Raw genomic sequence first — 14,357 nt, 5'->3', positions numbered from 1 at the left:
GCATGGTGGCAACGCAAGAATGGGCCTTTTCGGTGGTGGCTCCCCACTTGTACGATGCTCTCTCCGGGAAAGCAAGCCTGGTGCTAAATGCTAAATATTGCTGTACATTCAGGCTAAATGCTAAATATTGCTGTACATTCAGGCCTTTGATCATTAATCTGAAGGACGGTGAGTGAGCGGGTTTCTGCCTGTTTCGGTGCTCATTTTCTTAAAAGGATTTGCCCTTTTATAATTAATCTTGGATGAGCGTGCTTAGTTGTTGTGCTTTATATGGGTTTTTCAAGCTTTATGTTGTAAGTTGCTTTGGAAAACTCCTTGGTGTGAAATGGCAAATAAATGAATAAAAACTCAAAGGCTGAAAATAGGTTGTAGCGTAATTCCAGAAAATACAGGGGTAACATGTGACTTATTTCCTTCATTCTCACAAGGACTAGATGGTGAGAAAGCCTAGAGTAGGTACATGGCATGTTTTATGTGCAACCGTGATAAGGTGCAGGAACCTTGCCCTCTCTTGCCATTGGTCATCCAGCTGGGAATTTTTAAAGGAGACCAAGTAGGTCAACAGAAGCTAGGATGGTGGTTCTAGACCCCGTGAAGTCCAGTATCTCTCCCCCGGTGGCACCAGTTCCCCACCCTCACCCCCCGGGCCCCAGCATTGCTTTCCCTTTACCACCATAGTTGGTAGGCAAAATATTCTAAACTGATCAAATGTATTTATTGTAACACTAGTTCTATGCCACCTCTGTGCCAAATACAAACCGTTTCCAACATAAGCTACAATAGCATTTAAACCATACACATGTATGGAACGATTGATTGATTGATTGATTGATTGATTGAAGACCATCATACTGTACTAATTGTTAGGGATGGCTTTTTTGTTTTGCAGAATGGCATTTCAAAGAAATGGGATTTCATGAGGACACATGACAGGTAAATTTTGCAGCATTTTTTTCTTTTACATATTCCTTCAACCAATCAATTTTCTCTCTCATCTTATCTGTCTGTCTGTCTGTCTGTCTGTCTATCTATCTATCTATCCACTTAACAGTCTTATAGCACTTCTGATTGTTCCCATTCATCATTCTTTGTATACCAAACCCTCTAAGGTGAGCCGGTTGTCCTATAAGGCCTGGCATAAACTAAGAGTTAGAGAGAGAGTATTGCTTAAGGACATTTGGTGAATTCACAGCAGAGGCAAAATTCAGACCAGAGATTTCCTGAATTATAGTTCAGTCTCTTAACGAGTTTGATCTAATCCATGCATCCATTTGGTTGTGTACAAACAGCAAATCTCTGTGAAAGGTCTGGCACTTATACCATCCTCTCAAAGGGGAACAGTGTATCAGGAAGGAGGTTTCAGCTAGACTAGAAGAGATTTATGTGTTTGGGTTTGGGCTGATATGTTGGTTTTAGCCATACAGGGAAATTCAAAACATGGCTATGCATTCAAGCATACCATCCACACACCCTCCCCCAATGTTCGTTCTGACGCAGTACATTTTCTATATGAACCATTCCTCATTCCCCTCCTAATAGTTTGAATTGGCTTTCTGGGCCAAATCAGATGTGATATTAATAGACTAATAGACTGGGGCTGCATCACACGGAGAGGGTAAGTTTAACCCTTCCCGGCTGCATTCCTATTGAAACCCCCCACACTGCTGTTAGCCATATACTGTATTGAAAAAAAAGCTTTTCCCCGCCTCCCACGCATCTATTATTAAATTTCAAAAGCCCTGACGTGTTTCCAAGTGATGCATTTAGTGTCACGTCTAGTTTGACCCTTGGTTTAGACTGTTTGTATGCCCGCAGAGGAAGGGAGTTCCAAGACAGGGAACACACTTCAAAAACATCACTGTTCAGCTTGGAGAAGAGAGGCCAGTCTCCAGAGGTTTCCTTTGGCGGATTAGAGAGATCAGTGAATTGCTGGAAATGCAGTACCTCGCTACGCCTTGCTGTTCTCGAACATAATAACTTCATAAATTGTTTCTCCAGCATATAACACTTCATAAGTATTGCGGCTATGATACCTAGCAGCCTTTTAAAGGAGGGGGGATTACAGAGAAAAGCTCACTAAATATGTTTTCTAGAAGGGCTGGGTGGGGTTTTTTTTTTGCAATTATAGTTTTTAAAGGACTTTTTCACAGGACGTTTTTAAAATAGCTGCTTGCTGTTTTACATGATTGCATAAGGTGCACATGTCACAACAGTCATCTCTGGTCACAAAACATTTGTTGCCTTCGCATGTGCAGCAGCTGTCATCCTGCAACTTTTTTTGTGACTACAGAGCACAGCATTCAACCGTGAGCGTGCCAAGCCATCTTGCTCTGCACTGCAGCCTTTCTACCATCGTAGGAATACAAAGGGCTTCTTCACCCTAAGCTTGTCATCCGGAACTGCTAATGCAGAGATCAATTTTATTTTGGGGTAGAACTCACTGTGGATGCCTCCTGCGCTGCAAGCCTCTTGCGTTCTTTTTTTATTTATTTCTTGGCTTGACCAGTTTCATAATCTGCCCTTTCTCAAACGTGCAGCACGCATGGGGGTCGCCCAATTTGCTTATCCTGGCAACATACCCAGATCCTTCAACCATTCCTCATAAGACTTGGTTTCCAGACCTTTGATCGTCTTGGTTGCCCTCCTCTGCACACCTTCCAACTTGTCAACATCCATCTTAAATTGTGGTGCCTGGAACTGGACACAGTATTCCTGGTGTGGTCTGACCAAAGCAGAATACAGTAGGACTATCACTTCCTTGACCTGATACTACTGTTGAGGCAACCTAGAATAGCACTAGACAGTGCTAGACAGCATCTTAAAAAGCAGAGACATCACCTTGCCAACAAAGGTCCGTATAGTTAAAGCTATGGTTTTCCCAGTAGTGATGTATGGAAGTGAGAGCAGGACTATAAAGAAGGCTGATCGCCGAAGAACTGATGGTTTTGAATTATGGTGCTGGAGGAGACTTTTGAGAGTCCCATGGACTGCAAGAAGATCAAACACATCCATTCTGAAGGAAATCAGCCCTGAGTGCTCCTTGGAAGGACAGATCCTGAAGCTACTTTGGCCACCTCATGAGAAGAGAAGACTCCCTGGAAAAGACCCTGATGTTGGGAAAGATGGAGGGCACAAGGAGAAGGGGACAACAGGGGACGAGGTGGTTGGACAGTGTTCTCGAAGCTACCAGCATGAATTTGACCAAACTGGGGGAGGCAGTGGAAGACAGAAGTGCCTGGCGTGCTCTGGTCCATGGGGTCACGAAGAGTCGGGCACGACTAAACAACAACAAGAATAGCACTAGCTTTTTTTCTTTTCTTTTTGCTGCTGCATCACACTGTTGACTCGTGTTAAGCTTGTGGTCCACTAAGACCCCTAGATCCTTTTCACATGTTGAAAGCAGCCAATTCCAGGCATTGGAGGAAGGATTGTGGGTGATGGGCGAACTGTTCTGACTTCTTAATACAGATGCTCCATGCACTGAACAAGCAACATAATGCTCACATATTAACTCAACTCCCTTGCATTACAAAGCTATACATGCCACCAGCATTGAAAACTCAGGTTCATTTCATTGGCACCTATGCAAAAGACGTTGCTCCTCTCGGTCAAATTGGCTGTGGCTAATGATGTTGAGATTTGAATTACTGAAACCATTGTACTACTTTTTCTACAGATTCATTCATTAGTCTTTCCACGTTGTTTACTCCTCTTTTCCTTTCCTTTTTAAAATCACAACTGGAGATCAGTTGCCTTTGCGGTCTCAATTGTGATGCAGCGCGTTAAGCTGTGGGACCATGCTAAAAGAAAGTTTCCTTTTTTAGTAGTGATGCATTAAGATCGCAAAATAAGATATTTTGAATGCGCTCATAATATTCTAAATTTAAGTAATCACTAAAGATAACAAGATTCTAAAACTACTTGGCCTTCAATCCCAGGTCCATGCATGTGGTAGAAACTACTAAGTATTTTTTTTAAAGAACCAAGCTCATTAAATTAACCAATGTGAGCATATACCAGATCAGTCTTTCCCAAGCTGGTGACCTACAAGTGTTTTGGATGAAAACTGCCATCAGTACCAACCAGCACTGCTGTCCTTGATAAATACACCTTCCTAAGATAACATTCATAAGGTAGTTTTAAAGCACATGCCCACCTCTGAAGAATTTACCATATTTTTCGCCCTATAGGACGCACTTTTTCCCCTCCAAAAATGAAGGGGAAATGTGTGTGCGTCCTATGGGGCGAATGCAGGCTTTCGCTGAAGCCTGCAGAGCGAGAGGGGTCGGTGCGTACCCGACCCCTCTCGCTCTCCAGGCTTCAGGAAGCGTTCTGCAAGCCGTGGGAGAGCTGCGCGAAGTCGCGCAGCTCTCCCACGGCTTGCAGAGAGCTGCCTGCACCCCGAAGCCTGGGGGTGTGCTGAGCTCAGCGCCCCCCAGGCTTCGGGCTTCTCACAGCTCTCCAAAAGCTGTGGGAGGGCTGCACGAAGTTGCACAGCTCTCCCACGGCTTGCAGATAGCTTCCTGAAGCCTGGAGAGCGAGAGGGGTCAGTACGCTGAGCTCAGCGCCCCCAGGCTTCGGGCTTTGCGCAGCTCTCCCACGGCTTGTGGAGAGCTGTCTGTTCTGGGGGCTGGGGTTGGGGGAAGCTCGGGCTTCCCCCGCCCCAGCCCCGCGCCTGGGGGGGAAATAAAAATTTTTTTCTTTATTTCCCCCCCCCCAAAAAAAACTAGGTGCATCCTATGGGCCAGTGCGTCCTATGGGCCGAAAAATACGGTATATTATAAACTGCCCCTTGCTCTGCCCTGTAATAAATAATAATTGTGTTGTTAACTGCAGTTTGTTAAGGGTGCTGGGAGTGGTAGCTCTCTGACAGAGGCTGTGTGTGCACCATAAATTTAAAGCACATAATTATGCCCAAAGAATTCTGGGAATTGTAGTTTATCCTTTACAGAGCTACTCTTACACAGCACCCTTTAAATGTATGCAGGTGCGTCTCAAATGCATGTTATATATGCAGCTGAAAAGAAAGAAGTCATAAGATCCTTTTGCAGGTTTGGGAGGTCTGAGTCGCACTTTTTTCACGTCAGCCCTCAGGCATAGCACCCTTAACCTTTGTGGGCTTAATGATCACGTACAGAAGAGTGCCCGCAAAAACGAGAGGCAAGCCTCAGACTGAGGCAAGGTAAAGGGAGTTTTTGCAGAGTCAAAACGAGAGAAAAAAAACTGTAACATGTTTCCATAAAAACTTCACGCTTTAAAGAATTATTATAGGAACCTTCCCACATCTTTCAGGAAACCTGTAAACCAGAGCTTCCCAAACTTTTTTCATGTTGGTGACACACTTTCTAGATGAGCAGTTCAGTTTTACTAGCAAACCGGAGGTTAAACTCACTCGTTTTCAGCCCTGGGAGGAGCACGGGGAACATTCGCATGACATACCTGCACACTGCAGCCAACACGTGTCACAACACATAGTTTGGAAAGCTCAGCTGTAGACCAACATATTTTATGTATCATGATTCTTGTTTTTTGTTTTGTTTTTTAATTGCGACTTTTTGGATGCTGTCACAAAATACCCATTTTTTAACTTTTCGAGTTCTAAATTTAAACAACGGCTGCACACAAAGGAAACCTTTTTGTTCTGTTTTTGCTACTGACGCTTCTCCTAATATCACTTGCTGTCATACTGTAAGGCCAAAAGGTTCTGGGTGGCCTCCAAACCCCACCCAACCCTTCCACTATTTGTCAAACTGTGTATTATGCAATTCACACAAGACCCTGCAAAATAGCCAGTGCATGTGATAACCCACCTGGGAACTCAATTCATGTTGAAAGCATTGAATACACTGGGCCTGCAACTTAACACTCAGTTTACATATATGTGATCACTACCTTATATGGATGGAGGAATGAATTGCTTTATCAACGACTTGGATGATGGACTCAAGGGCATCCTGATCAAATTTGCAGATGACACCAAACTGGGAGGGGTGGCTAACACCCCAGAGGACAGGATCACACTTCAAAACGACCTTGACAGATTAGAGAACTGGGCCAAAACAAACAAGATGAATTTTAACAGGGAGAAATGTAAAGTATTGCACTTGGGCAAAAAAAATGAGAGGCACAAATACAAGATGGGTGACACCTGGCTTGAGAGCAGTACATGTGAAAAGGATCTAGGAGTCTTGGTTGACCACAAACTTGACATGAGCCAACAGTGTGACGCGGCAGCTAAAAAAGCCAATGCAATTCTGGGCTGCATCAATAGGAGTATAGCATCTAGATCAAGGGAAGTAATAGTGCCACTGTATTCTGCTCTGGTCAGACCTCACCTGGAGTACTGTGTCCAGTTCTGGGCACCACAGTTCAAGAAGGACACTGACAAACTGGAACGTGTCCAGAGGAGGGCAACCAAAATGGTCAAAGGCCTGGAAACGATGCCTTATGAGGAACGGCTAAGGGAGCTGGGCATGTTTAGCCTGGAGAAGAGGAGGTTAAGGGGTGATATGATAGCCATGTTCAAATATATAAAAGGATGTCACATAGAGGAGGGAGAAAGGTTGTTTTCTGCTGCTCCAGAGAAGCGGACACGGAGCAATGGATCCAAAGTACAAGAAAGAAGATTCCACCTAAACATTAGGAAGAACTTCCTGACAGTAAGAGCTGTTCGACAGTGGAATTTGCTGCCAAGGAGTGTGGTGGAGTCTCCTTCTTTGGAGGTCTTTAAGCAGAGGCTTGACAACCATATGTCAGGAGTGCTGTGATGGTGTTTCCTGCTTGGCAGGGGGTTGGACTCGATGGCCCTTGTGGTCTCTTCCAACTCTATGATTCTATGATTCTATGATTCTATGATAATAAATAACAAAAGGAGAGCAGAGGAAGCCTAACATTCCCCGTTCTCCATTGATTTATTCCCCCCACCTGTGCACCCAGCAGGTTTTCCTTGTTTACCGGGCTCTGATAAGCTGCCAGAGCCCTCATGATGCCCTTCCCAGAGCCCTGTAACTGAACAAATCAGGCTTTTCTATCGGACCTAGTGGGAGGTACCAGCCGAAGTACCTCTCCATCATCATGCAATGGGATTTGGCAGCCCAGTAATTACACGAGCCAAAATGATAAAAAGTTTGAGTGGATCTTTGAGTAACGCTAAATATTTTCAACATATTCTGAATTGGGACGGGGGGGGGGGGGAGGAGTTCAAAGGAGACCAAGCAAACATGCTGAATGAAAACCAAACAAGGGGAATTGTTACAAGAGGGAGGCTTGTTCATACTTGGGCCTCGAAGGCTTACAGGGAGACAAGAGTGCTCTTTATAAACATGTAAAGAGATCTTTAAAAACAGACAGGTATCAATTATCTTCCTTGGCCACCGCCAACAGAACAAGTAGACATCTGAAGCTGAAGACAGAACATTTCAGGTTAAACATTAAGGAAAAGCTTTTTGAACAAGCTGCAAAGGGATGTTGTGCAATCGACAGGGTTTGGAAGCTGGTCGAGTCTGGACTTGACACCTCTTTATCAAGGATGATGCAGGGAATAATGAATTTCATCCTGCCTTTGTAGAGAGGAATGAGCCAAAGAACCAAATATCTTTCAACTGAGATAACAATCTGATTTGTATGTATCACATGTTCATAATTATCCTTTGGACGGGACCTTAATTGGAACATAGGGAGCTGCCTTAAAATGAATCACATGCGCCTCTTGGGTCTTCTCAGCCCTTGGGCTTCCCCCAAGCCATGCCTCTCCCCAGGCCACACCCCTTTTCCCTAGGCCACACCCCAGCCCTGCCCCACCCCGCCCCACACACTTCTCAAGAGCTTTTGTCTGTCTGGAATGTGCCCCTGAAGCATCATGGTGCCTCTTGCTCACCTGGAAGAATTGAGGTGTGCATTTATAGAACCATCTGCTTTTTGTGTGTGGTTGAGACAATGCCTCTTTGACAAAGGTAATATTCTCATCCATTGCACCACAGGTTGGATGGAGGCTAGCAAATAACACAGCCTGCTGGGTTGGCCCTCCTATAGCGTATAAATTTATTTTCAATTAGAGTCCAGTCCCAAAAGCCAGGTCCATTGGATTATTACACTACTCTGAAATTCAGGGGAATGGACTTTAAAGGCCAGCCATTGCCAGCATGGCAAGTAACTCTGCAGAGCCATGCTGTTGCCATAGATTTGGTTGGCATCAAAGCACTGGCAATGACCACTCTTGGCAGATGTGGATGTGCAAAATTGTATCATGGCACAAAAATATGGATGGGTGGAAGACTGAAAGATAGGGCAGTGCTTCCAGATTTCTGAAAGCTGAGAAATACCGTATTTTTTGCTCTATAAGACACACTTTTTCCCTCCTAAAAAGTAAGGGGAAATGTGTGTGCGTCTTACGTGTGTGCTCTTCGGGGCAGGGGGAGCCTTCATCCCTCAGCCCTGAAGAGGCTTTGCGCGGCTATCCCAGAAGCCAGAACAGCAAGAGGGATCGCTGCACAGCGATCCCTCTTGCTGTTCTGGCTTCTGGGATTCAGAATATTTTTTTTCTTGTTTTCCTCCTCCAAAAACTAGGTGCGTCTTATGGTCTGGCGCGTCTTGCAGAGCGAAAAATATGGTACTCTTTTTTCTGAATTAAAATGGGAAGCTTACTTCTCCTTACTCAAAATTCAAGTTGATGGACCAGGTAGCAGGTGATGTGAAGACCTTGTCTGAGGCACTGAAGAGCCACTTCCAGTCAGAGTAGACAACAGAATAGACAAATGAACAAATAAGACAACTACCATGTTCCTACTTTTTCATGGCACACTATTGTGCACAGCTTAAGAATTACTCTTAGAGAGAGTTTAAGGTGTTTCGTCAACAGACCACATGAAAATCATTTCTGCTGAGGGTGTGCAATGGTTCTTTGTTAGCCTGCACAATGAGGCAAACCAGGGTGAATTGAGTAATGATATTGTGTTCCTTGGATTGCACCGTTAACAAGATGCCGTGAGTGGGATCAGGGACCCTCTAAACTTCCAAGTCACTTTGTGGCCTTGCTTTATCCAGAAAGTTAGATGCACAAACTTTTCTTCCATCCCTTTTCTGAGAAGTTCAACCAGACTCATTGGGGAAACACTAGCATTCAAAAGGGGAAGGAGTAAAGAGGAAAAGAAGGGATCTTTTGCTTTGATGGACTGGTCTAGTTTTTATCCCCAGTGAATTATCGTCACCCAAATAACAAATCTAATTGGAACGCCACAGAGCAGATCCAAAACAGACACAAGGTGAATCTTGTGTTCGCGGCACACCCTTAGTTTCTAAAAAGCTGTCTCCACATGCACGGCACAGATTGCAAGCAGCAGGCAGGAGACCGGGTCTGCCATCGTGGCAACCAGTGCAAGTTGTTCTGTGTGCCATCGCAGTTTTGGATTCCTTCAGGGTTAGGGTGTTAACATAATGCATTTGGGCGGGGGTGTGGCAAGACAGTTTTTACAAATAATCAAGGGTCATTGCAACACGTGTTGCAAGCGACACCCCAAAAAAAAGCTCAGTGAAGCTATAAAAACAATAGATTTCAAATTTTATTTAAATATTCCCTGCGCCTCCGCCTTAAAATGATTTGGAACAGTAAGGTCTCCTTGTCTTGCAGATCCTGGGATGTGGGCCAAAGTATCTCACACAGAGAGACAGTATATTGTACTTTAAAATGCTGTGACTGATGCGGTGTATTGTATACAAAATGTTGGCCCGACAGCCCACTTCCCTTTTTTGTTGTTGCTTAATTTCTTACACTCTATATTTTATCCATTATTACACACGAACCCATGTTGCTGAGCGTCTGTTTGTTTTAAAAAATGTCCTTCGGCACCTCATTCTTTTATACGCTGATTAAATAAAACGCAGTAGGCAGCTCAAGCCAATGTAATAATCTGTAGCTGTGGTTTATGTTTCAAAGATAGATGCTTCTGGGATTGTTATTACGCCTTAAAAATTATTGCTACTCCTCATTCTCCTGCAAGGCTGATTGTTAAAGGAGCAGGGCTTGTTGCTTGTGGCATCACAAGGAATATCTTGCTAAAGTAAACCCACCCCCCCAAAAAAAATTGTTTTAACCTTCCTATGCACAAATGACCCTGTAGGTGCATAAATATATACACAGAAAAAAACAATTTCCTTTTGCTCTTGTTAGTTCATGTTTCATGCATGTTTTGTACAATAAAAGGGTTCTGTAGTGTTTCAACACAGATACATGGACACACACGCAATGTGAATGTTTAACTAGAAGAGTTTTGGAATAATTTAGGCTTCAGTTAACATTAATGAGGGGCAGGAAACCACTGTAATTAAGTTATTGCAGGGGTTGCATTAAAATTTTGATTTGTTTTTGGCATCCGTCTGTCTCAGGAAACACTGGAAGAGTGTGCCTTCAGGGGTGAAGTCAATTGGAGAGTTAAGAGTGCCTGCTTTGGGAGGAGAGACATGCTTTATTGCAGGTTATATTATAATTTTGATTATAGCATTGCTATTCCTACTTTATGTTGATGCAGGATTTCTGATAAGGAGGTGTTAACGCTTCAGTATTTTTTATTCATGTATCCAGAAGGTATTTAGTGAAATGGAAAACTGCAGGAGGAAGGTATCAGGATGGCCGAATCTTGAAGTGAAATCAAACTATCCCCCCACCACCACTTTGCTGGATACAGTGATTTGATATATTGGTTTCTTGAGTAACTATGTTGTGCATAAACCATAGTTTCCTTTATTCAGATTAAAAAACAGGAAACTGTAGTTTGTTCTCTACAAACTGAATGGTTCAAACCAGAGTTTTCCAAACTGTATGTCGTGACACGTTCGTGTGTCGGCTGTAGTATGTAGGTGTGTTGCACGAATGCTCCCGGCGATCCTCCCAGGGCTGGGAAGGGGTTAGTTTAACTTCCGTTTTGTTAGTAAAACTGAATTACTGTGTCACAAAATGATGCATGTCTAAAAAGTGTGTCACCAACATGAAAAGTTTGGAAAGCTCTGGTTTAAACTTTCTCCCTTCAAGTGCGGAGAAAGAGGGGAATTTGTTGTTCTGTTTGAATTAGGCCTCTAGTACCCCATATAAATTAAAATTGAGGTCCTTAAGACCCCAAATACCATCACTGTTATAAATTTACTCCTGCACAATAAGCTACAAACCTCAATATAATCTCATAGCACTTGCGTCAAACAGGAGTTATTGCCAAATATATCTGGATTGTGGTTTTAAAAAAGAAAGGAGCCCTTTGACCACAACGTCAGGTTAGTAGTGTTTTGCATCACCGCAGAAAAGTTAAAATGTACTTGCCAAATCTACGATCGTAATGCATTTTTTAAAAATGTACATTGCATGTTGAATTTCTTTTTTTGAGGGGTGTTGGAAAAAGCCATTTCTTTAGGGATAGCCTTTTAGACCTCTCTAATTATCTTCCATTTTGAGGGGGAGAGAGTCCACTTGGCTATTAGTATGAAAGGCTGAGTGTTTTTGTCAAGAGCTTATGGCTTTGCGTCTCTGAGGGGCTGCATCTTAAGTAGCCATTTGGAATGGTATTGGCCTTTGGGGGGGGGGGAGCGAGATGCAGCATGCTTTGAAGGAGCTCTCAATGAGCCAACGAAAGATTGCGCAGGCGTGCCCACATTTAATCCAGGGCCTGCCTGCATTAATGGTTAAAGCTCTGGGAAAGGAAAGGGGTTGCACCAGAAAAATAATCAAAAGGCTGTAGCTTTAGTACAACGGCCCTGGAGTTGAGTGGCTGTGTTTTCTCTTGCCTAAGCCGCTTGATCTGCCTGCCTGATTAAAGGAGGTTCATGTCACTCCATTTATCACATTGTACGTTTATGGTGTGTTGTTCTTAGTAGCCTTCTTCAAAAACTGTGCATTGGTTGTAGTTGAGAAGTTAGTGAATATCTGTTTTGCTTTTTACCAGTTTCCTTTCCCCCTGGCTTTTCTCCATTTGAGTTGCCACTCAACCAACTCGGTGCTTCTACAATCTCAGCACTTGAGAGTTTGTGTATAGGGCTGTTTTAGCTCTACATCCAGTTTCATCCTAAGGGAGACGAAGGCTGTAGTCCTAACCCCACTAACCTGTGAATAAGCACCACTGAATTCAGTAATACTTGTGCGTTGACGTGGTTAGGACTGTGCTGCAACTGGTCGTCGTCCCCACCACCAGTAATTCAGTAGCTTATAAAGATACAACTGTCTCATTCAGATTTCTTTTTCTGGCAATGGTTTCTGTTAATGAGACCCTCTGATGTTTGGGGGGAACATTCTCAAACAGAGGGTAAGAAAATGAAATCCGATGAAACTGTCATACATTGGGTTGCAGGTAACTCCTGCCCGCTGCTGTTGCCAAGAGTGCTTGCAAAATCAAGATCCAAGTCAAGGGAGGAAATGGCAAAGTTTGCAGAGTTCTAAAGTGAGATGCACTGATTCTTCATCTGTGCTGGAAAAGAATGGAGATGAAGTCTGGGCAGCATCAGGTCAATCACAAGGGCCCATCTGAAACTTGCAGGAAGCAATGTCAAAGGCTTGCTGAGGTCACTAGCTAATATGGGGGTGCAGGTAGCGCTATGGTCTAAACCATCAAGCCTCTTGGGCTTGCCAGTTGGAAGGTCGGCGGTTTGAATCCCTGCAACGGGGTGAGCTCCCATTACTCTGTCCCACCTCCTGCCAGCCTAGCAGTTCGAAAGCATACCAGTGTGAGTAGATAAATAGGTATCACTGCATCGGGAAGGTAAACAGCATTTTCGTGTGCTCTGGCACTTGTCACAGTGTTTTGTACGCCAGAAGCAGTTTAGTCATGCTAGCCACATGATCTGGAAAAGCTGTCTGCGGACAAACGCCGGCTCCCTTGGCCTGAAGTGAGATGAGCGCCACACCCCTTAGTTGATTTCGACTGGACTTAAGCATCCGGGGTCCTTTACCTTTACCATTACTAGCTAAAAAGGAATCTGCCCAGCCATGAGGCTGGAAAGGAGTAAGAATTGAAGAAGGGAACAAAAGTCGAGCATCAGCGATAGGACGCAGACACACAGAGCAAGACGAAGCAGGGAGAGCTGTCCTGCGCCTCTCAGCTGATCAACCCCCAAATGTGCCTCCAAGCTGGTCACCCGAATGCGCCTTCCAAAGCTTCCTAGAGCGAGGAACAGAGAGCAGCACTGCGCCCCAAAGCTGACCTGTAAACGCTCCTTGGAATAGATCGCTCATGGAAGCCGGCAGAGAGGCTGTGAACACCGCCCACTGTACCAAGCCCAGAAGGAACAGCAGCCAACACGGGGAGCAGAAGAGATCCAACGGAGGAGATCCACGAGCAAGGAAAAACCGGAGCTGTTTAAATAATTATCTAGGGGATAAGGCTTCATCAAGAAAGACCTGGTTATGTTTAGAATGATACCTCATAGGGAAATGTTCCCTGATACCAAGATGAGGGATTCTATGGAATGCAGATAGAGAGAATTGATAAGAATAATGATCTGTTGTGACCTTGACAGAAGCGTGCAATAGATGAGCCTTCTTGTGTTTTGGCTCATCTTCCTCTTTTTTCTTTTCCCTCCTCCTCCTGGAGAGCCAGTGTGGTGTAGTGGTTAAGAGCGGTGGACTCGTAATGTGGTGAACCGGGTTCAATTCCCCGCTCCTCCACATGCAGCTGCTGGGTGACCTTGGGCTAGTCACATTTTCTCTGAAGTCTCTCAGCCCCACTCACCTCACAGAGTGTTTGTTGTGGGGGAGGAAGGGAAAGGAGATTGTTAGCCGCTTTGAGACTCCTTCAGGTAGTGATAAAGCGGGATATCAAATCCAAACTCTTCTTCTTCTTTCCTCCTTTTTTCTTTTCCGTAATGGCTTCTGTTCTATGCCATGTACTTTGTTATTTTTTGTAGTTTTTTAGCTTTTTTCATTATTATTAAGGATTTTTCTTTTGTAATTTTGGTTGGTTATATTTATCTGTATTTGTTTAAAGCAAAATAAAAGTAAAAAAAAAACCAGGAGCTGGTGAGAGAGGTTTTTTTTTGTTTTGTTTTTTTAACAAAACCAGGAGCTGGTGAGAGAGGGGACTTCCGGGTTAGCGCCATCGGTGAATGGCGGAGTTCCTCCGACCGGAGGAACTGGCTCCGTGGAAAACTGGGTCTACCCGCCGCGGCGAAGGTGGGGACCCGCTAGAAATCCCAGGTGGAAGAAGCCTTGGAACGTGGGGTTTGGCAGAGCACCAGGAGCGCCTCCCCTACTCGTGGGGAACCCCATTTTGGGGGCTCCGGAAGCGAAGTAGGGTGAGCGGCGCGGTGCTGCAGCCGCCTGCTATTTTCACGGAGGGGAAGCCGCATTGCCATTGCCGGAGAGCGCTGACTTTTTCCTGTCGACA

The 14,357-nt window shown here is 44.5% G+C and overlaps 1 protein-coding gene across 2 annotated transcripts in view; it reads left to right on the top strand.

Moving 5' to 3' along the window:
* The window catches only part of NUDT14 (nudix hydrolase 14), a 123,950-nt gene that overhangs the window by 22,084 nt on the left and 87,509 nt on the right, over positions 1-14,357 (top strand). For both annotated transcript variants that reach the window (XM_083620285.1, XM_083620284.1), the window contains exon 2: positions 890-933. In XM_083620285.1, the coding sequence (XP_083476411.1) occupies positions 890-933 (44 nt within the window). The remainder of the gene's footprint in view (positions 1-889; positions 934-14,357) is intronic.

The sequence above is a fragment of the Podarcis filfolensis genome, assembly GCF_964270895.1.
Source record: "Podarcis filfolensis genome assembly, chromosome: 1".
Taxonomy (NCBI): Eukaryota; Metazoa; Chordata; class Lepidosauria; order Squamata; family Lacertidae; genus Podarcis; species Podarcis filfolensis.
The sequence above is the reverse complement of the archived record's forward strand: the minus strand, read 5'-3'. Positions and strand labels throughout refer to the sequence as shown.